This window comes from Muntiacus reevesi, chromosome 13, assembly GCF_963930625.1.
Source record: "Muntiacus reevesi chromosome 13, mMunRee1.1, whole genome shotgun sequence".
In the NCBI taxonomy this organism is placed as follows: domain Eukaryota; kingdom Metazoa; phylum Chordata; class Mammalia; order Artiodactyla; family Cervidae; genus Muntiacus; species Muntiacus reevesi.
The window spans coordinates 8,936,951-8,956,896 of record NC_089261.1 but is presented as its reverse complement, the minus strand read 5'-3'; the positions used below and the strand labels follow the sequence as shown (position 1 = coordinate 8,956,896).

At 49.0% G+C, this 19,946-nt stretch overlaps 1 protein-coding gene across 6 annotated transcripts in view; it reads right to left on the bottom strand.

Moving 5' to 3' along the window:
• Positions 1-19,946, bottom strand: part of WSCD2 (WSC domain containing 2) — a 128,555-nt gene that overhangs the window by 38,106 nt on the left and 70,503 nt on the right. For 5 of the 6 annotated variants that reach the window (XM_065904029.1, XM_065904028.1, XM_065904026.1 and 2 more), the window contains 2 exons: positions 15,098-16,032; positions 1,902-2,016 (listed from right to left, as the gene is read on the bottom strand). In XM_065904029.1, coding sequence (XP_065760101.1) covers positions 1,902-2,016; positions 15,098-15,476 — 494 coding nt within the window. In that variant the 5' untranslated portion in view covers positions 15,477-16,032. Of the gene's footprint in view, positions 1-1,901; positions 2,017-15,097; positions 16,033-19,946 lie in introns of those variants that run through there. The other variant, XM_065904031.1, reaches the window with a different exon arrangement.

The following is a 19,946-nucleotide window of genomic DNA, read 5'->3' as shown; positions in this document are numbered from 1 at the left end:
GAGACGGAATAAATCGCAGATGTTGGAAATGCAGGAGGTGCCCAACATGCCTGGGGTGTCAGGAGAGACTTCTCAGGAGGCGACAGCCAAGACTGAGCTTCAGAAGATGAGTCAGATCAACTTGCGTAGTTCAGTTTGGTTCCGCATGCGCTTGTTGGCTGCCCACACGTGCTTCCAGATAGAGCCAGAGGTGAGTCAGCCAAGCCCCTGCCCCCAAGGGGCTCCCCAGATAGTCGGGGAGACAGAAGCATCAGCAGGCTTGGGCCACAGAAGAGCAAGAGCTTACACGTGCTCTCTGCCAGGCGCTGTTCTCAAACATTTGCTTTGCAAATACTAACTCTTCAGCCCCCACAAGACCCCTCTGAGGGCATGGCCCCTGCGATTTACCTCTGTCTCCCCACAGTCCAATAGATAAATCAATCAATCAATATCCTAGAGAGCTGGGAGTCTCTCCTAAGCTGCAGGTTGGTCCTGAGTTCAGGATTGATGGTGGGCTGTTCTGGAAGCTGATTATAAAGCAGACAGTGTTTCCTAATCAGAGAGAGAAGGAAGGGTCCCTTGGCCCCCCACTTGCCCATTTCCACTCCAGCCAGGCTGCTGAGCTCTTTCAGAGCTCGTGATCTCCAGAGGCAGCAGGTTGGAGTCTGAAGGTCAGCATGTTAGAGGCCTCCCGCAAACCACCATGGGTCAGGGGCCCAGGGCACGGGGGAGGAGCAGGTCCGCTCACTGCTCCGAGCCTCCCGGGCAGACTGCTGGTTCCCAGGCCCGGCCCCAGGGCCCCCACTCGCCAGTCCTCTGGGGCCTGTCTACTCTTGAAGAGTCAGCTGCCTCCCCTTAGGGCCTGTTCTCGTGGAGAACATCATTTACTCCTTAGACTGGAAAACATAGCCTGGACAGGTGAGTGCTTCTCCCTGGGACAGGAACGAATAGTTTCTGGGCTGGACAAGCAGTAAATATCCCTGATTGCAGGCTCCCACCTCAGCTTTCCCACAGGCACCTCACAAGCCTCATGCTCACAGACTCACACTTGCCTGCACGTAAACATCTACTTGTGCACGCACGTAAACACTCACTCGTGCTTTTCCCACAATTCTGGACCCTTGCCAACATATCCACAGAGACTCCGGCACTCACAGCCACTATTATTTAAAGGCAATTCGGTGTTGGCATTAAGCTCACAAACATGTCACCCTGCAGAGTGTACACTGTAAACTCACACCTAGGCACAGCCTCACACCACTGCACAGTCACAGATTCCAACAGTCCAACTCCCTACTCTTGATCTCCAGCGTCCATGAGACAGGCGCCTCTGTCCCTGGGATTTTTCAGGCACGAGAATGTGCACACGCATGCACTCACACTCACACTCACACACACACACTCACACACTCACACCCACACTAACCCACACACACTCTCACACACACTCACACACACACTCACACACTCACACACACACAAGTCACACACACTCACTCACACGTACACACACACAAACTCACACTCACACACTCACACACACACTCACACACACTCACACACACACTCACTCACACACACACACACACACACTCACACACACACACTCACACAAACACACACACACTCACACACACTCACATACACACACACACTCACATACACACACACACATGCGCGCGCACACACACACTCACACACACTCACACTCACACTCTCACACACATGTTCACACACACAAACACACACACACTCACACACACTCACATACACTCACACACACACCCTTGCATCACCTTCCCTCACAGTGATATGTCCATCCTTCCTCATGCCTTCCCACGGGAAAACAAAAGACCACCGCAGGTAGGAAGCTGCGAAGGAAGGGGTGTGGATGCAGGGAGCCTGGGACGCTGGGGCCCTACCGTTCTGCACAGTTGTCCTGGCAACGGAAGACGGTCATCTTTTTGTAGTCGAAAAAGGACACGCCTCGGAGGGCCCGGCTCTGGGTGTCATCCAGGTAGCAGCCGATGTACTTAGCTTTGGGAAGATGAGAAAAGTCAGATCTGGGGTGGTGGGGGAGGGGGACAGAGCTGAAAGGGTTTCAGAGGTGACGAGTCTGCCTCTGGCTATGTGACTTTGTTGACCTCTTGGTCCCAATTCCTTCCTCTGAGCAGTCAAGTGGAAACAAGAGAGACTGACACTCGTGTGCATTGGCAGAGCTTGGTCCACGGGGCAGTGCAGGCCCGTGGGTAAGGCTGTGGGCCCTGGAGGTCAACAGAGGGGAGGAAGCGACCTTCCATAGCCAGGGGTAAGGTCACACCCCTGGGCTCTACTGATGACGACTGGGCACCCAGCAACCCAAGCTCACCTCACTCCCTAAGCACCAAGACTCTTATTAAGACAGCTCTGAAGAGCTGGATAAGTTGACAGCCTGCTGTCATTTCTGCAAGATGACTTAAGGTTTTGTTTATTTTTTCTTGGAAGGAACACTGGACTTGGACATCTTAAGATCCAAGTCATCATCTCACTTTGGTGACATTCCAGTGCATTTACGCCAGTTAATCTCTCTGAGGCCCAGTTTCCTTCATTGTGGGGATGAAAATACCAGCCCAATGAGGTTAAAATGGACTTATTTGTATAAACATTTCTTCCACAGGGTCTTGCATATAATAGGCACAAACTTAAGGTGAGTGGAATAAGAAATGAGCCATTCATAGCGCTGTTTAAAGTTCTTCATAGTTTTCCCACTTTGTGGGCCAAGGTAAATGCTTTTATCCAGAAGGAATTTTTTTTTTTTAAAGATTCTGTTTGATGTGGATCATTTTTAAAGTCTTTATTGAATTTGTTACAACATGGCTTCTGTTTTATGTTTTGGGGTTTTGGCCGTGAGACACGTGGGATCTTAGCTTCTCCACCAGGGATTGAATTCACACCCGCTGCATTGGAAGGTGAAGTCTTAACCACTGGACCACCAGGGGAGGCCCCAAAAGGAAAATTTTAAACTATGTGAAACAACCATCCAGTGATATAACATTCACTTAGTTTTCTTAGATTAGTGCATGTGTTCCTATACTTGTTGGTAAATAGTACACGAAGATGGTACTTTACAGTTTATTAAGTCTTTTCCCATGTGTTCTTACAATCATTATTAACTTGGACATGCACTTTGCTAAGTGCCTTGCACATACTGTCTCAGTGAATCCTTAGAATGAGCCTGTGAGGGAAGTATTAATATTCCCAGTCAATGTATCAGAGGAAACTGAGGCCCAGAGAGGCTAAGTCACCTGCCCAAGGACACACAGCTTATACCCGTGGGGCTGGGTTTGGACACAAGCAATCTGGCTGCAGAGCCCATGTTCTGAACTACTGCACTGCTTGTTTCTCTTTGCTTTTTTTTTTTTTTTTTAAAGATTTTTTCCCCTGCTGTGGACCATTTTAAAGTCTTTAGTGAATTTGTGACAATACTGTTTTATGTTTTGGTTTCTGACTGGGAGGCATGTGGGATTTTACAGCTCCTGTCTCCGATTGGGGATCAAACCTGCGTCCCTCGAACTTGAAGGTGAAGTCTTAACCACCCCCAGGGAAGTCCCTCTTGTTTCCCTTTGGATCCGGGGACCTTTGCAATGACCCAGGTGCAGTGGCTCTTGGCATGCTGAAACTCTGTTCTTAGATGATTGAACAGGGGCCCAGAAAGGTGAAGTGAGCTGTCCCAGACCTGAGACTAATTGATGGTAGAATAAAGATTTAAATTTAGGTCTATGGGACCCCAAACCAGTGCTCTTGCATTTGGGAGTCACTGGAGGTGAGCCTGAGGACCCAGCCAGCCCTTGGAATTAAACGGCCCTCCTGGAGAATGATTGAGGAAATGCTACATGCCACCTGATCTCGTTCAGGCCTAGGCTGCTGTCGATTTAAACTGTGGGCTCCTCGACCCCCCGCCTCGTGGTGGAGAACAGGGTCTAGCAGAGGATACCGGCTTGTTAAGGAGCAATTGTGTCCCCTCAGTGCCACCCTGGGAAGTGCAGAATTTGTCAGCCTCGCTGGAGATGTGTCTCAACCCTGATCACCTTGAATTTCTTTCATAAGACAGAGGTGATTTGGTCGACTAAGAACTGTCCATCTTTAAAAGAAACATCGCCTCCCTGGAGCAGGGACATCAGATGGTGACAGCTCTGGGAAAGCCGGCATCTTGTCACTGCGCTTGTTCAACAAAGGATGACTCTCCTGTGTCACAGAAGGAAACATGGCCCGGGGAGGGGTGTGTGTGTGTGTGTGTGTGTGTGTGTGTGTGTGTGTGTGCATGGCCCGGGGAGGGGTGTGTGTGTGTGTGTGAGACGTTTACATCTGGGCGGGGAGAGAGAACCTCCATGGGCCGTTGTTGGCAAGTAACCTGAGTTCTGCAGTTCACTAGAGGACAGGGTGTCTAAGGATGGCCAGAAGGAGAAAAAAACAAAAAGGAGGAAGGAGAGGAAGGGAAAGGGAAGATGGGGAACTGCTGTTTATTTTGGCAGGATGAGGTCACTGTCATCAGATCAAAAGCTGTGTGTGTGAGAGAGGGAGAATATGCATTGAGTACCTTCTATGTGCCATGCCTCATTTAAAAAAATTCAGTCCTCACACCCTTCTTATTAACCCATCTTATAGACGAAGAGACTGATCCTAATGACTGTTGTATCTGTCTGTCTTAGAAGTGAATCTTTGTATTTGGCCTACGGTATATGCTTTCTGACTGGTCCCCACTCATGTTACACCATCTTACTTGTTTCTAAGTAGAATTCGAAACTATGCAATCTGCCTGTGTGCCCAGCGCTTGGAAGCATCTCCAAATCTTAAAATTTAAGCCCAGATCTGTCCTCCAGCCATTGTATGTTTGGGGAGGTTTCGCTTCCATGTGGCCCACAGGCTTCGGGGTCACAAGGTACCACACTGGGTCCTGACAGAGAGGAGTGCTCATGATCCAGAAATGCTGGGCTTGGAACTGGATGTACTACGACCATGGGTGGTCTCGCCAGAGGGTGAGGGTAGGTGTGTTCGACTATAGGGGGGATTGTGGATTGTGTTAGATGAGAGTTTTATAATCAGATTAATAGGAGTGTGAGCACGTGTCCACACACGTCCACTGTACGGTGAGTGGGTGGGCTGTCATGGTACTCTTTGCGCCTTCAGAGCAGCCCACCCTCGTATTTTTCTGTGCCTGCTCAGTCACGTCCCACTCTTTGCAACCCCCATGGACTGTAGCCTGCCTGCCAGGCTCCTCTGTCCAAGGGATTTTCCAGGCAAGACTACTGGAGTGGGTTGCCATTTCCTTGTCCAGGGGACCTTCCTGAGCCAGAGATCGAACCTGCGCCTCCTTCATTGGCAGGCGGATTTGTTCCACTAGTGCCACCTGGGAAGCCCTGACCAGCTCGGATCTTGGGGAGACACTGACCCTGGAAGAGCCAATCATATTGTACCTGCCACCAGCCAGTGCTTGATGGCTCTGGGGAAGGACACGTGACCTACTCTTTGGATTCTCATAGATTAAAGCTGGGAGAAAGAGATTCGTCTCCCTTGGGTTGTGACACTGGTATTCTTTAAGTCCGGAGCTACCAACAGCCAAGACCCCTGGCACAAAGTCAGTCTGTGCAGGAGAACCAAGCTAAGTCAGAAGCAAGCAGAGATGAGAGTTAGGAAGAGAATGGCACAATTCATTCATTTGACAACCTAGCCCCTTCGGTAGTTTGGTGACAAGACACACTACATTTTCTTCTTTGGCTTAAGCTGATTAAGATGGGCGTTTTGGTCCCTGCCGTCAAAGGAGCACTGAGGAACATGCTGACTCCCAAGCTGAGCTGCCCGAGTCCACCCGGCCGGGAGAGCCTAGACGGTGCCCCTGTTCAGGCTGCCCTTTCTTGTGTACCACGCTTAATCTCGGCTTGGGAGGAAGGCGTCTCCATCCTGCCAGAGAGACCTTCCTGGAGGGATGATGGAGACGGAGGGGCTTCTGGAAGAGGAGTTAATACTTGACCATAGGTCCATCTGCCCCAAAGCCTGGGCTTTTAAATGCTGCACCACCCCTTCCCTAAGTCTAACACCAGCCAGGCATCAGGCTGAGATGACCCACACAACAGCCGCTCAAAGGCTTATTGTGGGGACAGATGAACCTCCTTTTCTTCCTCTGTCCAGGGGAGGGAAAAAGAGACTCAGGGTCCCCTTCTCTGATGCTCTGGAGAAGCGTGGGCATGCTATATACTGTGACCTGATGGATGGGCTGAGCTCTTTGGGTCAGGAAACGGATACTGAATCTGTTTCCTCCTTGCCCTGGGCCAGGAAGGGTTGGTGACTCCTTCCCTCCTGACCCTTCAGTGCGGGCTGTGGCCAACACAACCGGCAACCCTGCCGCTGGAGCTCTATCACCCGGTTAGCGATAAGCTCGTGGAGGGGTTGGGGGGTGGGCTACCATCCAACCCACTTCTGATTTTCCTCAAGTTCTGCTGTACTGGCAGAATCTCCCAGAGACGAGGGGGAGGTCGGGTATGTAAAACAGGGACAAAATTCACAGGCCACTCGAGGGTGAATTAATGGCTGAGTTCATACAATCTATCAGCTCATCGGAGCAGCCATCCGAATATCGCTGAAACGGCAAAGTCCCGTCCCAGCCTGGCTATTTATCTCAGGCGCAGAAACCGGCGAGGGGTGAGCCCAGGAGAGCATAAGCATCTGGAAAAGAGCTCTCCTGACTGTTTTTTCCCCTTTTCCTTTCCTTTTTTTCCCCTCTTTTGCTTCAATTAATCTTCCTTTTCAAGCAACTTTGCTCTCTTCAATAAAGGTAATTTGTTAAGAGGATAGCTAAACATGTGCTAACTTGTATTCCTCTTATTTATTGTTTGTGAGTAGATTTGCAGACAGGAGATATTACAGTGTCCTCAAGGACCAGTTTTGGAGTCTACCAGATCTGGGCTCTAATCCTGACACTGCAAGTAGCCTGGGCAGTATTACTCAAGGTCCTGCCTGAAAAGTGGAAATAAAACATAAGGGAGTGGGATTTCCCTGGTGGTCCAGGGGTTAAGAATTCTCCTTGCAGTGCAGGGGACGCAAGTTCAATCTCTGATTGGGGAAATAAGATCCCACATGCCTCGGAGAGACCAAGTTCCTGCTTGCTGCGACCACTGAACCCATGCCATAACTAGAGTCCGTGTGCCGTGACCAAAGATCCCACATGATGTAATGAAGATCCCGCGTGCCACAGCCAAGACCAGACACAGTCAAATAAATGAAATAAAAATTGAAGAAAAAAAAAAAAAACATGAGGGAGTTTTGGGTTGAACTGTGCCCCTCATAAAAAAGGATCAGTTGAAGTCCTAAGCCCAGTACCTTGGTATGTGACCTTCTTTGGAAATAGGGTCACTTCTGATGTAATTAATTATGAGGTGATACTGGAGTAGGTGGGTCCCCATCCAACAATGACTGGTGTCCTTATAAGAAAGCGGCAAGCGGCTCTCTGAAGTCCCAGAGACACAAGGAGAGGACCGTGTGAAAACAGGCAACAGCTGATGTTTTACAGCTGCAAGGAGGGTCAAGGGTTCCTGCTGATGCCGGAAGCTGGGGGAAAGGCTTGCCAGAGATCCCCTCTGAGGGGCTTTGAGAGCCCGTCTTGACGTTGGACTTTTAGCCTCCTGAACTGCAAGGCAATACACCTCTGTTGTTTCAAGCCACCCCGTTCATGGTACTTTGCTATAGCAGCCCTTGAACACCAATATGGGGGTATTTTAAAAAAATATTTATTTATTTGGCTGCTCTGGGTCTTTAGTTGCAGCACATGAGACCTTTTTTTTTTTTGGAAAGACATTTGTTTATTTATTTATTTTTGGCTGTGATTGGTCTTCGTTGTTGGGCGGGCTTTCTTTCTAGTTGCAGTACTTGGGCTTTGCATCGTGGTAGCTTTTCTTGTTGGGACGCATGGTCTCCAGGCTGCTTGGGCTTCAGTAGTTGTGGCTTCCGGGCTCTAGAGCACAGGCTCAGTAGCTGTGGCGCACAGCCTTAGTTGCGCCGTGGCATGTGGGGTCTCCCGGACCAGGGGTTGACCCCGTGTCTCCTGCATTGGCAGGCAGATTCTTTACCACTGAGCCACCAGGGAAGCCCATCTTTAAGTTGAGGCAGGTTAACTCTTAGTTGCAGCAGGACCTAGTTCTCCCACCAGGGATCAGACCTGGCCCCCTGCATTGGGAGCATAGAGTTTTAGCCAGTGGACCACTAGGGAAGTCCCCACAGGGGTAATTTTTTAATTGACTGTAAGAAAAAAATTGACTATAAGATTGATCTCTTATCAATCTTAGAAGAGATTGGGAAAAGAGAAAGGGTTACTTTCCTGCTGGGGATTCTTCACTATCTTGGAAGGTTGTCCTTCAGGAGGATCACCCCAGTGCTTCTGGGCTTCCTTGTGCAGGAAATTCCATCCCTGGAATTCCTGCTCATATCTAGGCTCCCTTGGGGTAGAAGGGATGCGTTTTTCAGTTTGGTCAGGGCCCAAGGATCCTACAGGCTCAGCTCAACTGTCTCCTCCCCCAGGAAGGCATGATAGAGCCCCATGACCCAACCGAATCCTTCCTTTGGGATCCCAGAGTCCCCTGGTTTACCCCACCTTAACACTTTACTAAACAACTTTCCAAGAATTGAGCATTATTTTTTCAGATTATGAAGAATTTAGGCCCACTGTGGAAGGATTTTTAACAAAATGAAAAAGTGCTAAAGTGGGGGAAAGGATGACCTGATGCTATATATGTACACCATTCTGTTGTTTAGGAGTCACCTACTCAACCGTGTGAGATGGTGACGCACGGGGAAGCCTCGAGCACTGCAGCCCATAAGGTTGCCAAGAGTCAGACACGACTCAGTGACCGAACAACAGTTCCTTAGAAATAAACCCCTAAGGGAGGAAAGAGGACGACAAAGGCAGAACCCAACAGCGTTGATTGTGACTGTTGGATGGGGGGACTCTGGGCTATTTTAACTTTTATCTCTTTTTGCTACATGTTCTAATTTTTCTACAATACGCATGTGTGACTTTGATAATCAAGAAAAAAGTTATATTTTAAAATATAATTCATCTTTTTACTCGTTTTTCTTTTCCCCGGTGGGTGTGACTATTCCTCAGACAAAAAAAAAAAAAACAAAACCAAAAAACGGGAAATGTGCTTGAATCATTCTTGCATCTCCACCTCCCAGCACAGGGCCGGGCAAACAGACATGCAATAAATACAGAATGAATGAATGAATGAATGGAGTTGAGGTTCTATTAAGAGTCGGACATGACTGAGTGACTGAACAATGAACAACTTAGCGCAGTGGTTAAGAATAAGAGCTTTGGGGGCTTCCCCGGTGACTCTGGATCTTTTTTAAGCAACAGTGAGAACTGGACATGGAACAACAGACTGGTTGCAAATTGGGAAAGGAGTACGTCAAGGCTGTACATTGTCACTGTGTTTATTTAACTTATATGCAGAATACATCATGCGAAATGCCAGACTGGATGAAGCACAAGCTGGAATCAAGATTGCCAGGAGAAATACCAATAATCTCAAATATGCAGATGACGCCATACTTATGGCAGAAAGCAAAGAAGAACTGAAGAGCCTCTTGATGAAAGTGAAAGAGGAGAGTGAAAAGTTGGCTTAAAGCTCAACATTCAGAAAACTAAGATCATGGCATCCAGTCCCATCACTTCATGGCAAATAGATGGGGAAACAATGGAAACAGTGAGGGACTTTATTTTGGGGGGCTCCAAAATCACTTTAGATGGTGACTACAGCCACAAAATTAAAAGAAAGACGTTTGCTCCTTGGAAGAAATGCTATGACCAACCTAGACAGCATATTAGAAAGTAGAGACATTACTTTGCCAACAAAGGTCTGTCTAGTCAAGGCTATGGTTTTTCCAGTGGTCATGTATGGATGTGAGAGTTAGACTATAAAGAAAGCTGAGGGCCGAAGAATTGATGCTTTTGAACTGTGGTGTTGGAGAAGACTCTTCAGAGTCCCTTGGACTGCAAGGAGATCAAACCAGTCCATCCTAAAGGAAATCAGCCCTGAATATTCTTTGGAAGGGTTGATGCTGAAGATGAAACTCCAATACTTTGACCATCTGATGCAAAGAGCTGACTCATTGGAAAAGACCCTGATGGTGGGAAAGATTGAAGGCAGGAGAAGGGGACAACAGAGGATGAGATGGTTGGATGTCATCATCGGTTCTATGGACATGAGTTTGAGTAAACTCCAGGAGTTGGTGATAGACAGGGAGGCCTGGCGTGCTGCAGTCCATGGGGTCGCAAAGGGTCAAACACGACTGAGCGACTGAACTGAACTGAACTCGTGGCTCAGTGGTAAAGAACCCACCTGCCAATGCAAGAGTCACGGTTTGACCCCTGCTCCGGGAAGACCCCACATGCCTCAGAGCAGCTAAGTCTGCGCACCACAAAGCCCGCACTGTTGAAGCCTGCCCATGCTAGAGCCCGTGCTCTGCAATGAGAAGCCACTGCGATGAGAAGCCCACGCACCCTTACTAGAGAGTAGCTCCCACTAGCTGCAACTAGAGAAAAGCCCATGCAGCAGCAAAGACCCAGCACAACCAAAAACAAATAAAATTATCTTTTTAAAAAGAGAAGAAGAGCTTTGGACGTAAACAAGAGTCGGGTTGGAGTCTGCTCTGCCAGTTGGCAGCTGTGTGACATGGGACAAGTCCTTTGACCTCTCTGAGCCTCCGTTTCTTCATCTGTGAAAAAGAGTTTAATACTTCTACAGACGTGAGGCTGAGGATGAGCACAGTCTGACCCAGAAGTGACTCTCCATAGCCTGCATAGATTGCATCTTCTGCTGAAGGAGGTGGGGAGTGGGAGCCCTGTGGTCGCTTCCAAAAATGCTGACTAGACCTCCTGTGTTCTTCACGCCCAGCCCAACACCCTCTGTAAGCTGGGGTGGGGGAGACAGAAACAGCACAGACTTTGCAATCAAACTGGAGTCGGCTCCTAGTTGTGCTCCTGACAACGGGGTCACCTAAGGCAAGTCACAGCACCTCTGTTCTCTCCTACAGAATTACAATATTAATAATAATAGCCGGCACGCACGAAGTGCTTACTGGGTTCCAGGGTCATACAGACAGATCCTGAACACTGTCTGTGCACTGAGAACTGAGACGATGTAGCGCTGAGGGTTCAAGTGTAAGATCCAAACCTCCTGGGTTCAAATGTTGATTTATCCTCTCCTCCAGCTGGTTAACCTCGGGCAGGTTACCTAACCTCTCTGTGCCTCTGCCTCCTCCCTGGAAGGGGAGTTAATGACAGTGTCTACTTAGCTGGGCTGCCAAGAAGACTATGGGATGTAACAGCTGCAAAGTGTGCTGCAAGAGTGCCTGGCATTTAGAGAGCACGCCATCGATTTATCTTATATAATCATTGCAACAGACATCTGATGTTAAGTACCTTTTAGCTCCCAAAGGAAACTGAGGTGACCTGCCCAGAGCTGCACAAGCCACCGCAGAACTGGGATTTGAACCCTCATGTGGCTGCTCAGAGCTCAGGATCTCGAAAGCCTAGCAAGGTGACTGGCACGTTGCAGGTGGCAGCTCCACCCAGGAAGTCAGACTTCCTGCCCGGCCCCAGCCCAGCCAGGGAGCAGCTCCCCCCTCCCCTCCTGCCCGTGATGGGCTCCGAGTCCCTTACAGCTTAAGTCTTGCATCGCTGCATCAAGCAGAGCCCTTGCCAACTTCAGATAAAAACCAAATGTGTTTAGCATCAGGTCAAGGAAGCGTCTCGTTTTTATTAGCGCTAATCTAATATGTTGTCTTTCCTTGCTGAACTCTGAATAAGTTAATCAAGGACAGTCTGAATTTGTGTTTTCTTAATAAGACTGCCTGATTTCAAAGCTGCCTGCTGAGAGATCTGTGCTCCAGGCTTCTTTCTTATTTTCTCTTCCTTCTCTTTCTCTATTTTATAAAATATCTAAGATTTCCAGAAGCAAGGGGTGGGGTAGCATAGTGGACAAGAAGGCTCACAAGCTTTGGAATTAAATGAACCTTGCTTCAAACCTCAGGTTTTCTACTCACTACCTGGTTAACCTGGGGTAAGTGACTTCTGAGTTTTGAATTTTCCCATTTGCAAAATAAGATAATAATAGTCTTTAGCTTGTTGAGTTGTTGTGATAATTACACAAGGCAATGATGGTCTAGCCTATAATAACCATTCAATATATATTTAGCTACTATTTCTACTACTATTAATACTAGTGGCAGCAACTATTAAGTGACCTATTATTAGAAACCAAGAGATCTGATAAGCATTTTACATATATCATTTCATTCAAATAACATATGAAAAGCAAATAGAACAGTGGCTGGCATGAAGTAGGTGCTCAAGAAATGGTAATAATTACTCATAACACTGGCAGTGGAATTTCTTTCTCATAATAAATGGGGGTGGGTGTTTCTATTTTGTTGGATGTATCAGTTGTACCACTATGGAATCATATTCTATCAGAGGACCTCAACAAACACAGGAAATTGCCATTCACCTAAGGGCCATGACAGGGAGCATTTGATCAAGCCTAGAGGGGGGTCAGGACGATTTTCTGGAGGTGAGCTAAGCTGAGACCTGGAGGAAGAGTGGGGCTAACCCTGTGGAGACACCCCAAGCAGCAGGCTGGTCATGCCTTCATTTGTCCATTCAATGACTCAGTCACACAACCAGCGGGTACTGAGCACCAGCTTTGTTTCTGGTGCTGTCCGAGGTGCTGATAGAATGAAGCAATCGGGACAGGTACCATCTCTGCCTTCACGGAGCTGACAGTCTAGTAGTAGGGACAGACTATAAGGAAGCAAGGTGTTTCCCTGGTGGCCCAGTGGTTAAGAATCCACCTTGCAGTGCCAGGGACACTGGTTCGATCCCTGGTCCAGGAAGATCTCACACGCCGTGGGGCAACTGAGCCTGTGTACCACAGGCTGAGTCTGCCTGCTGCAACTACTGAAGCCCGCGTGCCTAGAGCCTGTGTTCCACAACAAGAGAAGCCACTGCAATGAGAAGCCTGTGCACTGCAACTAGAGACTAGCCCCTGCTTTTCACAAGGAGAGAAAGCCCACGCAGCAACCAAGACCAAGGGCAGCCAAACATAAAATAAGTAAATAAAATTTGAAAAATTAAAAAACTAAGGAAGCAAATAAAAGCAAGATACTTTCAGATGGTGATAAGTACTGTGACAAAAATAGAATCGGGAAATGTGGTCCTGACCAGGCATAACATGGGGCTACTTTAGGGCATTCCAGGAAGACCTCTACGGGATGGCACAGTTTGACTGGAGACCTGATGGAAGGGAGGAAGGGAGCCGTGCAATGATATGAGCATCCCAGATGGAAGGGACTAACTATAAAAAGATCCTGAGGTAGGATCAGGATTGGTGTGTTTCATGAGTAGCAAGGAGCAAAGTGGAGAGAGACGGTGTGGTGAAGTGGGTGGGAAGTGTTACATGTTAATGTTACAACATGTAACACCAAGTGTTACAACATGGTGGGCCATGCTGGGGCTCTGGAATTTATCCTAAGTTTGATGGGGCTTGCAAAGTAGCAGGAGTTTGGAGTGGCTGGGATGAGATGAAGCTTGGTGATTGGAGAAGGTGGCGAGGGAATTTCTCCATCAAGGTAGCACCTCACACCTCAGCTATGCCTACAATATGGGGTCCCTGATCCAGGTGGATCCACAAGACCTTCCTGATCACCCCTAAGACTCTACTCTGTGCAGGCATCATGCTAGGTGTTTTCATAATCATGTCTCATCAAACTCTCAGGAGAAGCCTGGCAGGAAGGAGGCCATTGTTCCCATTTTACAGATGATAAAACTGAGGCATGAAAAGGTCAAGACACTTGCTTGGACTGTGTGACTGGTTGGAGTGGAGTTGGACTATGAATCCAAGTCCCCAAAGCCATTCTGCTACTTCTCACCTTCTCCTTCACTGCCCTGTGAATTTTTTAAGGAAGTGGAATTCTAGGAAATTCCTGAGGATAAGATGATGGGGTCTTCTGGATGGCTCCTGAGCCAGAAGCAGGTTGGGACTGAAGTAGGGAAGCATGCTGCCCAGGATAAGTCCCCTCCAGTAGCCCTGCTTCCTTCCATGGTGGGAGAAGGGGTTTTTCACAAGTTGAATCACAGCGGAAGTGTGACATGTGGCAGGGAACACAAGGGCTGTGGAGGTTTTCCTTCTGCCCTGATTGGTGGTAGATCCTCCCAAACCATCTGGCTGCGATTCTGGAAATGTCCATTTGTGTTAATTTCATGAATTGCAGGAGTTGTGGGGTCCTCCCCAGAATGCTGCTCCAATGAGGGGACATCAGTTGACCCCGGGAAGTAGTCATAGAGCCAGCATCCAGGCCAGATGTTTCTGCTTAGAACTCGTCACTGACCAGCTATGTGGCCTTGGGAAAAGTTTTCACTTCTCCAAGCCTGTTTCCATGTGTGTTAACTGGGCATAGGATCACATTCCTTAAGTCCATGGAGTGGTGAGGTGATGTACTTAGGAAGAAAAGCCCACTTTGACTGTGACAGGCTAAGAAAATGCAATGAGACGAAGTCCCCTAAGTGCCCTCACCAAGGGATCCAGCTAAGTGGACGGAGATGCAGACTGCAGAGAACAGAAGCTCTGCCACTAGCTAGCTGTGTGACCTTAGGCTCCCGGGGCCTCAGTTTCCTCATCTTTAAAATGGGAATGATAGCACCTATCACATGGAGTTGTGACTGTAATTTGATGCCTGTCAAGTGCTTGGAAAAGTACCTGGCCCTTAGTAAGTGCTCAATAGATGCTCGGGGTTTTGATTTTCAGGTGCATGTAACAAGGGCTATAAAGGGCTGCATGGGAGGGTCAGATGTTGAACTCTGACAGATTCAGGATTCAGCTCTAAGCGTGGATGTTTATAAGCTGTGTGACCCCAGGCAAGCTCCTAATGCCTCTGAGCTTCAATTTTCTCCTCTGTGAAACCTCCTGCATATATAAGGGCTGGCTCCTGTGAAACACTGAACCCTAGCAGCTGGTACTATAATATTAATGTCATCACTCCCTTCCCTTGTCCTCAGCCGCCCTCCAGCCCAGAGGCTCGCCCCTCTTACCTCGCTCCTCCTCCTTCTCCCGGACGACCCTCCCCTTGAGGGCCCGGCTCCAGGCTCCCCCGTAGTCCCCCAGCTTGGCTCTCTCATTCCCGTCCTTGCCCTTGAACCAGGGTCCGTACCTGCGGGCGATGCTTGAGACTTCACCTGTGTCCCGGAAGCCTCTGCCCAGATTTAAGTCACCCAGGAAGGTCAGCTCAGCGCCCTCCGCTGGGGCCCCCGCAGCGGGGTTGGCCTGGTTCTGGGAGACGGCAGGCTGACCCACAAAACCAGAGTGAAGGAAGACAAGGCTCCCAGCCGTCAGGTAGAGCACCAGGAAGGTAAAGAAGCGTACGGGTTTCCTGCGGAAGTACCGCTGGAATTTGAACCAGAGCTTGGCCATAGTGGGATCATTCCGGACTGGATCTCTGGGGCTCAGCTGGGGGTTGGGGGTGTGGTTCAGGGAGAGAATGGATGGGGGCTTTGTTTCTCAAGCTTCCCTTAGGGATGGAGCCCCTGGGGGTCTTCAGTCTTAATCCCGCTGTGAAGGTGACTGCCAAGTCCGGGGCAGGAGGGCAGGTCCAATGCTTGGCTGATGCCAAGAGAAGAGAGGACAAGGTTCACCAATCCTCCCAAGGTCAAGGTGAGCTTCTTTGGGCCATGAAAGGGGTTCTGAGGCTTGGGGCACTCAGAAGTTGGTCCCATTTTCCTACATCTTATCTCTGCCTCAGAATTCTCAAAGAACTTGGAAAATAGCAATCGGAGGAGGATTTTGTGAGGGTTCACAGGCAGCTGGAGTTCGCTTCTTGCCCCTTCTCGGATGCTCAGGCCTATGGGAGCTGGATTAATTCACCACGGGCCTCTTCCCTGGTTGGGGACCAAGCTCGGCCTGGCCCCCTGGTGGAAACAGAAGCGGGCAAGCTTTCATCTGGTGAAGCATTAGGGCTCAGGGCTGCCACCTGCAAAAGAGCACAGGTACAGACATAAGAAACCTCCTGGCAGAGGCCAGAACGTGAAGCTTTCTTCCACATTCTCAAGGGAGGGGGGAATGCAGAGCCCAGAGAGGGAGGAAACCAGTGGCCCAAAGAACCCAGCAGTGCTGGGTGAAAGCGACTCCTACTGGGCCTCGTCTCGGGACAAGCTGTATCTTGGACAGACTCAGGTTCTTAAGCCCCATTGCTCAGAACTCAGTCATGTTTGACTCTTTGCGATCCTTTGGACTGTAGCCCACCAGGCTCCTCTGTCCGTGGGATCTTTCACGCACAAATACTGGAGTGGGTTGCCATTCCCTTCTCCAAGGGATCTTCCTAACCCAGGGATCGAACCTGCACCTCTTGCATCTCCTGCATTGCAGGCGGATTCTTTACTGCTAGGCCCTGGGGGAAGCCCATCTTAAGCCCAATACATCTGCATATTTATCAAATATACGCTGATTCATAGGGGTTACTTTAAGTCCAAATGTACTTCCTAGGTCTTTGCCGGACTGTCTGCTGGACCTGGCTGATACTGAACTAGATCAAATTTGTTCATTTTTTCCCCCCAAACACATATTTATAGAAGACCTGTCCTGCATGCGTGCTAAGTCGCTTCAGTCTGTCCGACTCTTTGGGACCCCATGTAGACTGCAGCCCGCCTGGCTCCTCTGCCCATGGGATTTTTCAGGCAGGAATACTAGAGTGGGTTGTCATGCCCTCCTCAGGCTCTGTTCTAGGTGCTGGAAATAAAGCTGTGAACCCAAGAGACACAGTTCCCTCTCTCACCGGGATCACGTTGTAATGGAAGAGTTCAAATCCAGAGCCCCTCTCTTCTATCCAAGGAAGAAAATGAGAAGGAAGGAAAGCAGAATTGTTTAGCAACATGCGCATTCACTCAGCATTTATTGTATGGCGTGTATGGCACGCCCTGCTCTGCACTGAGCCTTCTCTGTGTATTAATTACTCTTCCCCGTGTTCCCATGGGAAGTGACTATTTCCCATTTTACAAATGAGGAAACTGAGGACACACAGCTGGTGAGTGGTGGAGGTGGGATTGGAACCTAAGATGGTGCGAACACAAAAGCACAGCTCCGAACCCCCGGCTTTTTGACTCTTTCTCCCACACGGTCTGGGCATCACTTGGGAGTTCTGAGACAGCCCCCGAAGCAACAGCCCATCTCCACCTGCTCCCAGTGACCACTGGCAGCTCATTCTACGAGGGCCCCTCAGAGTGTGGTCCGAGGAGCATCTGATTCAGCATCCTTTGGGAGCCTGGCTACCCATGAAGATTCCTTATCTCTCCAACTGGAATTTCTGGGTGAGGAGGAAACCTACAGGTGTAACCAGCTGCTTCCAGGTGGTGGCCATGAGCACAAAGGTTTGACAACCATGGTTTTTTCAGTAAACACTCAGGACCAGCAGTCTGGAAGAAAACAGACTGTAAATTAGAAAATGGAAAAAAAGAAACTCCATTTGGCTTATGCGGTTTCATATCACCACCAGCAGGGGGCCTCATGACAATCTTGGCCACTGCAAAGGATTCAATTGTCATCCAATGGGTGATTTGAATGGTGACAGCCCCTACCGATCCAGGCAGCAGCAGGAGAGTTTAACTGTGGTTCAAGGTAGAGTCCAGTGTTCCTCCATATGCCATCCTATTCATTCAAGAAATAAGTACTGAGCACCTACATGCACTAGCTGTCGTTGTAAGCACTTGGAACTATTCAATGAACAAGACAGCCCTAAATGCACGCTCTTGTGGGGTCAAACTATCTGTTCATCCATCCATCATTCTTTAATCTATTCAGCAGTCCACCTACCCATCCATCCATCCATTAAGTCACAATCTATTCACCCATCCATCATTCATTCTTTAATCTATCCATCAATTCCCCTACCCCTCCAACTATTCATCATTAATCTGTTCATTAATCCATCCACCCATCCATCCATCACCCATTCATTCACCTATCTATTCATCTGAATTGTAGCAGCCCACTCATTCATCCAGCTCTCCACCCACCCACTTATCCACCCATTCCTCCATTCATTTAGCAACATGTGTTATTTGCCTACCGTGTGTGTGCTTGGAATGCAGAAATAAATAATTTGAAAAAAAGTAATCTGGAGTTGCTGCTTTCAAAGAATTCAGAGTTTACTGAGGGAGAGAGCAATTTAAACAATCACTACATTAAATCACTATACTAGAGAGACAATGATAAATCCCATAGTAGATGTATATATAAGATATAGAACACCAATTAATATTAACAGCTAATGTTTATCGAGCACTTATTATATGCCAGATACTGCTCTACAAACATAACACTGTGATTTAATCCTCATATCAATCCAATGAGGCAGATCTAGATCCACTTCAAAGAGGAGAGCAATGAGGCACAGGACGATAAAGTAACTTGTCCAGGGCCACACAGCTGGTAAGTGGCAGCTGGCTTGTGAACCCAGGCTCATCTGACTTCACAGCTTGTGTTCCTAACCACACATCTATTCTAGTCTTGTATTCCTTTGAGAATATGGCAAAAAAAAAAAAAGAGAAAAACTACAGGCATATGCCCAGAGAAGAGCGCTTGCACAAAAGTTCCTAGATGTTGGCTTACAATGTCAAGGGGTTTCTGCACCCTGGTAAGAGGCCCCGGAATGTGGGAGCCCCGAGAAGTGAGGGTCTGAAGCTGCCCTGAGGGGAATCAGAGAGGGCTTCCCTCTGGAAGGGCTCTGTAAGCTGGCAGGTCTTGCAGGAGGAGTCAGCTTTCTGGGTGAAGAAACAGCAGAAGGACACTGTAGCGAGGAGGAACAGCACATACTCAGGGCAGGGCACGGGGGTGGAGGAAGTTGAGGAGCTTAGTGAGTGAAGTTGCTCAGTCGTGTCTGACTCTTTGTGACCCCAAGGACTATATATAGCCCACCAGGCTCCTCCGTCCATGGGATTCTCCAGGCAGGAATGCTGGAATGGGTTGCCATTTCCTTCTCCAGGGGATCTTCCCAACCCAGGGATCGAACCCGGGTCTCCCGCATTGCAGGCAGATGCTTTACCCTCTGAGCCACTAGAGGAGCTTAGGGCATGGTAGGAAGGCAGTGAGGCGGTGGGTTGGGGTCAGGCCCTGGGGAGCCTTGAATGCCAAGCTCAGGAGTCTGGACTGTGCTCTAACTGAAGTTTTATGGCCACACTGACACTTCGGAGAGGCCAGTCTCTTATCAGCTTAAAAACCTCCAGGCAGTGATGGGTGTCCCCTGGTATTCCACGTGAATCACTCACATGGCAGAGATTTCCGCAGCTGGGCCAGGATGAAGAAAGACCAGCAGCCCTCATGGGAATAGGCGGGGGGGGGGTGGGGGGGGTGGGGGTGGGGGGGGGGGCACCAGCCCTTCCAGAGGCATGCAGGCAAGAGCATGGACTCTGCAGGCAGACGGACCTGGGCTCAAATCCCGCCTCTTCCATCCACCACCTGTGTGACTGGGGCAAGACACTTCTCAGCGACTGAGTCTCCTGACCTGTGAAGTGGATATAAGAAGCTTGACACTCCCCCCAAAATATATTGCTTGGAGGATTGCCTTTAAAGCTGCAGGAAGACACAGGGGCTCAGCTTGGGGCTCTGTGGTGCCCTCGATGGGTGGGAGGGAAGTCCAAGAGGGCAGGGATATGTGTACACATAGCTGATTCACGTCAGTGTATACTAGAAAACCAACACAGCATTGTAAAGCAACTATACCCCAATTAAAAAAAAAAGATTGTACCATGTGCGCCTGGCACATAGTAGGGGCTCAAGAAAAGCCCTCACCCCTGGCCATCCCATGAGCACACGTGAGCTGCCTTCACAGCCCCTTGCCAACAGCAAGGAGCACATCTGCTGTGGGTATGCAGACAGCAAAGATTTCCGCTG